Consider the following 5986-nt stretch of genomic DNA (forward strand, 5'->3'; position numbering starts at 1 on the left):
TACCACCACAGAACATCATTCCAGAGCTTCTTGTTGAGAGAATAAAATAAAAGAGGACTTAAACCTACTTCTCTACAACATCTTGTGCTTGTTGCATCATACGCTTGGCTGAGGAGCTGAGGGAGTGTTACCTGAAACCTGTTTTGAATTTTGGGGGTTATTGTGACACATTATAACATTCACAATCATCTCTGTTTCAAGCACTCTACCAGGATGATAAAAATAAGGCTGTACAAATACTTACATTTGGAATGGACTGGAGGTTGGTGTGGTCCTGAAAGAAATTAAAATTGGCAATGATAATGAGAAGAGCCAAATCATCTGTTGTAAAAGTGTACTAATATAACTACTTTGTGGGCATTTACAGTTACATATTCTCCAGGGATTACATTTGATGCTGAAAAACAATTCAGTGTGTTCTACTCTATTCCTTACCTACAGTAAGTACAAACACTGTCTACTTGAAATTATAAACCCTACTGTTAATTAGAATATGTGTCTTACTGTTAGATCAGACCTCTAGATTTCAGGGTCATCATGTTGAGGGTTGACTGTTGATAGTTCTTCCTGATCTCTGTCATGGGCTGTGGGATTTGGGCTAAAGATTGTTTTTGTAAGTTTGACAATCAATGTCAAATTAATACTGTATTTTCTCTTTGTCATCTGGACAGTAAAACTTACCTTCTCATTTTTTTTCTCAGTTTGCACCACCACCACAGTACCCCAGCTCCACAGCACACAGCAATGAAACACAGTGAACCCATCACTGCAGCAATCACTGTTGTCTTACCTGTCAAAGAGGACAAGATGAGAATGGTACAATTCACAGATAAGAGTGTCAGAGATTAGTTGTGGTCATTAGATGAATGACTTACCACTGATCCTGTCACCATCAGTGACCTCAGGTAGACCTAGCACAGAAAATACAGAAACAGTACTTCAGAATGACACCAGCATGTTGATTGTTACTGTAGGCATGTACAGAACCATTTCTCACCAGCAAATGAAGCTTGAGTTCTAGCTGGAATAACCATGGATATGTTCTTGGTGACACCTCCAGAGAACAGTGAAACCATACAGCCAACCCTCGTGTCTTTGTCAGGTAGACTGAATGCTGCCAGCATGGAAGTTATGGTGACACTGACAGTTCCATTGGGATGGGTGACGTTGGCCATTGTGGAATTTTCTAGAATTTCTGTGTCTTCCCAGGTCACTATGGGAGCAGGTCGTCCAGTAGCAGAACAGGACAGAGTGGTGTGACTGTTGTTGGTTTGTGTGATGAGGAGTGAGGGTCCATACAGCTCTACAGAACAACAACAGACACAGATCACAGTGAATGTAAATACTATAATGTTTTCATGTACATGATTTACTAAATGATTCCATTTTGATAAATTATTGCAAGACATTGGATGTATGATCTGATAAAATGGCTGCCTGAAGGTCTGAAGAAGTTGTTCTGGGTCAGTCATTTACAGTACATTATGTTATCAGTTCTTACCATTGACTTGGAGGCAGGTCGTTCCGCTGATTGGTCCATCTGGATAGGCGTTAAACAGACACTTGTAGCAGGACTCATCTCCTCTTGACACTCCTCTGATGATGATAGAGCAGTTCTGAAGTCCCTCGTCTTCAAACTCCACTTTCCCCTTAAAAGGTGGGTTGACATTGGGACCGCGTTTACTGTAGGTGGCCACATTTTCAATCGCCCCTGGTGTCAGTTTTTGCCAGGTGACTTGCCGCACGTCTTTGGGTGTCATGAGCTCACAGTTTAAGATTGCATCTTCTCCCAGGGTTGCTGTGACAACCTGCTGTGTTCTCACCAACTGAGAGAGCCCTGCATTAAGACAGTTACACACTACTTAGTACTTACTATATTACAAACTCACACAAACACACATAATCAGTTGGTAGAGCATGGTGCGTTGTGGGTTTGATTCTCGCTGGGACCATATAATAAAAAAATGTATGCACTTACTGTATTGTAAGTTGCTTTGGAGAAAAGCGTCAGCTAAAAGCCATATCTTTAAAATATATATTGTATCGTTTTGTAGCACAGGGCGTAGACTTTTTAAAAAACTATTTATGTTAATACAACGTGCAGGAGGGCCAAAATGTCAATTGTATGATTTAGAGGCAATTTGTGTTACGTTGTGTTGTGTTACTTTACGTTGTGTTATGTTATGTTGCGTTATGTAATCTTGTCTTGTGTTTTCTTATGTTATGTTATGTTGCGTTATGTTGTGTTGTGTAATGTTATGCAACTGTTTGAATAAAGAAGAGTGAGACAGAAAAACATATTTGTGTGATGTCATCATGTGTGATGTGCAGAAAGTTTCACTTTACTGAAAGCAGACAATTACCACTCTATTATTAGGCATTTCATCACTTTACCTAATGCAATGAAAGATGAAAACCAATCAAAAATGACTTTATAGAGCAGCCATACTCAACTGGCAGGTCACGGTCCAGATCTGGACCTAGAACGGGGTCAATATAGACCGTGGTCCAGATCCACACCTAGAACGGGGTCAATATAGACCGTGGTCCAGATCCACACCTAGAACGGGGTCAATATAGACCGTGGTCCAGATCCATTTTTACATTTACATTTTAGTCATTTAGCAGACGCTCTTATCCAGAGCGACTTACAGGAGCAATTAGGGTTAAGTGCCTTGCTCAAGGGCACATTTACGTCATTTAGCAGACGCTCTTGTCCAGAGCGACTCACAAATGGATGCATTCACCCTATAGCCAGTGGGGGGTAGAAGGATTACTTTATCCTATCCCAGGTATTCCTTAAAGAGGTGGGGTTTCAAATGTCTCCGGAAGGTGGTGAGTGACTCCACTGTGGGTGGGGGGTAGAAGGATTACTTTATCCTATCCCAGGTATTCCTTAAAGAGGTGGGGTTTCAAATGTCTCCGGAAGGTGGTGAGTGACTCCGCTGTGGGGGGGTAGAAGGATTACTTTATCCTATCCCAGGTATTCCTTAAAGAGGTGGGGTTTCAAATGTCTCCGGAAGGTGGTGAGCGACTCCGCTGTGTGTGGGGGGGTAGAAGGATTACTTAATCCTATCCCAGGTATTCCTTAAAGAGGTGGGGTTTCAAATGTCTCCGGAAGGTGGTGAGTGACTCCGCTGTCCTGGCGTCGTGAGGGAGCTTGTTCCACCATTGGGGTGCCAGAGCAGCGAACAGTTTTGACTGGGCTGAGCGGGAACTATGCTTCCGCAGAGGAAGGGAGCCAGCAGGCCAGAGGTGGATGAACGCAATGCCCTCGTTTGGGTGTAGGGACTGATCAGAGCCCGAAGGTACAGAGGTGCCGTTCCCCTCGCTGCTCCAAAGGCAAGCACCATGGTCTTGTAACGGATGCGAGCTTCAACTGGAAGCCAGTGGAGTGTGCGGAGGAGGGGGGGTGACGTGAGAGAACTTGGGAAGGTTGAACACCAGACGGGCTGCGGCGTTCTGGATGAGTTGTAGGGGTTTAATGGCACATGCAGGGAGGCCAGCCAACAGCGAGTTGCAGTAATCCAGACGGGAGATGACAAAAGCCTGGATTAGGACCTGTGCCGCTTCCTGTGTAAGGCAGGGTCGTACTCTCCGAATGTTGTAGAGCATGAACCTGCAGGAGCGGGTCACCGCCTTGATGTTAGCGGAGAAACGACAGGGTGTTGTCCAGGGTCACGCCAAGGCTCTTCCGCACTCTGGGAGGAGGACACAACGGAGTTGTCAACCGTGATGGCGAGATCATGGAACGGGCAGTCCTTTCCCCGGGAGGAAGAGCAGCTCCGTCTTGCCAGGGTTCAGCTTGAGGTGGTGATCCATCATCCATACTGATATGTCTGCCAGACATGCAGAGATGCGATTCGCCACCTGGTTATCAGAAGGGGGAAAAGGAGAAGATTAGTTGTGTATCGTCAGCGTAGCAATGATAGGAGAGGCCGTGTGAGGATATGACAGAGCCAAGTGACTTGGTGTATAGGGAGAAAAGAAGAGGGCCTAGAACTGAGCCCTGGGGACACCAGTGGTGAGAGCACGTGGTGCGGAGACAGCTTCTCGCCACGCCACTTGGTAGGGAGCGACCGGTCAGGTAGGACGTAATCAGGAGTGAGCCGCGCCGGAGATGCCCAGCTCGGAGAGGGTGGAGAGGAGGATCTGATGGTTCACAGTATCAAAGGCAGCAGACAGGTCTAGAAGGACAAGAGCAGAGGAGAGAGAGTTAGCTTTAGCAGTGCGGAGAGCCTCCGTGACACAGAGAAGAGCAGTCTCAGTTGAATGACCAGTCCTGAAACCTGATTGGTTTGGATCAAGAAGGTCATTCTGAGAGAGATAGCAAGAGAGTTGGCTAAAGACGGCACGCTCAATAGTTTTGGAAAGGAAAGAAAGAAGGGATACTGGTCTGTAGTTGTTGACATCAGTGGGGTCGAGTGTTCGTTTTTGAGAAGGGGAGCAACTCTGCGCTCTCTTGAAGACGGAAGGGACATGGCCAGCGGTCAAGGATGAGTTGATCAGCGAGGTGAGGTAGGGGAGAAGGTCACCGGAGATGGTCTGGAGAAGAGAGGAGGGGATGGGGTCAAGCGGGCAGGTTGTTGGGCGGCCTGCAGTCACAAGTCGCAGGATTTTATCTGGAGAGAGAGGGGAGAAAGAAGTCAAAGCATAGGGTAGGGCAGTGTGAGCAGGACCAGCAGTGTCATTAGACTTAACAAACGAGGATCGGATGTCGTCAACCTTCTTTTCAAAGTGGTTGACGAAGTCATCCACAGAGAGAGAGGGGGGGGATTCAGGAGGGAGGAAAATGTGGCAAAGAGCTTCCTAGGGTTAGAGGCAGATGCTTGGAATTTAGAGTGGTAGAAGGTGGCCTTAGCAGCAGAAACAGATGAAGAAAATGTAGAGAGGGAGGGAGTGAAAAGATGCCAGGTCGGCAGGGAGTTTAGTTTTCTTCCATTTCCGCTCCGCTGCCCGGAGCTCTGTTCTGTGAGCTCGCAATGAGTCATCAAGCCACGGAGCTGGAGGGAGGACCGAGCCGGCCGGGAGGATAGGGGACACAGAGAGTCAAAGGATGCAGAAAGGGGAGGAGAGGAGGGTTGAGGAGGCAGAATCAGGAGATTGGAGGGAGAAGGATTGAGCAGAGGGAAGAGATGATAGGATGGAAGAGGAGAGAGTAGTGGGAGAGAGAGAGCGAAGGTTGCGGCGGCGCATTACCATCTGTGTAGGGGCAGAGTGAGTAGTGTGGGAGGAGAGCGAGAGAGAAAAGGAAACAAAGTAGTGGTCGGAGACATGGAGGGGAGTTGCAGTGAGATTAGTAGAGGAGCAGTATCTAGTGAAGATGAGGTCAAGCGTATTGCCTGCCTTGTGAGTAGGGGGGGACGGTGAGAGGGTGAGAGGGTGAGGTCAAAAGAGGAGAGGAGTGGAAAGAAGGAGGCAGAGAGAAATGAGTCAAATGTGGACATAGGGAGGTTGAAATCCCCCAAAACTGTGAGGGGTGAGCCATCCTCAGGAAAGGAACTTATCAAGGCGTCAAGCTCATTGATGAACTCTCCAAGGGAACCTGGAGGGCGATAGATGACAAGGATATTAAGCTTAAATGGGCTAGTGACTGTGACAGCATGGAATTCAAATGAGGAGATAGACAGATGGGTTAGGGGAAAAATTGAGAATGTCCACTTGGGAGAGATGAGGATACCTGTACCACCACCCCTCTGACCAGATGCTCTCGGGGTATGCGAGAACACATGGTCAGACGAGGAGAGAGCAGTAGGAGTAGCAGTGTTTTCAGTGGTAATCCATGTTTCCGTCAGCGCCAGGAAGTCGAGGGACTGGAGGTTGGCATAGGCTGGGATGAAGTCAGCTTTGTTGGGCAGAACGGCAGTTCCAGAGGCTGCCTGAGACCTGGAACTCCAGGTGTGGGGTGCGTGCAGGGACCACCAGGTTACACACCTAGATCCAGTCAATATAGATCCACCACCAGATCCACACCTAGAACGGGTCA

The 5986-nt window shown here is 47.5% G+C and overlaps 1 protein-coding gene across 1 annotated transcript; it reads right to left on the reverse strand.

The window, feature by feature from the left end:
* Window positions 1-506: 506 nt before the first annotated feature.
* On the reverse strand, window positions 507-1858 carry LOC121565816 (OX-2 membrane glycoprotein-like; the record flags this gene model as incomplete). Its single annotated transcript, XM_045218463.1, has 5 exons — window positions 507-519; window positions 682-790; window positions 876-911; window positions 998-1303; window positions 1502-1858. Coding segments are annotated over 5 exons (821 nt in total), but the record flags the coding sequence as incomplete, so codon positions are not given.
* Window positions 1859-5986: the final 4128 nt, after the last annotated feature.

This window comes from Coregonus clupeaformis, unplaced genomic scaffold, assembly GCF_020615455.1.
Source record: "Coregonus clupeaformis isolate EN_2021a unplaced genomic scaffold, ASM2061545v1 scaf1596, whole genome shotgun sequence".
NCBI classification, from domain to species: domain Eukaryota; kingdom Metazoa; phylum Chordata; class Actinopteri; order Salmoniformes; family Salmonidae; genus Coregonus; species Coregonus clupeaformis.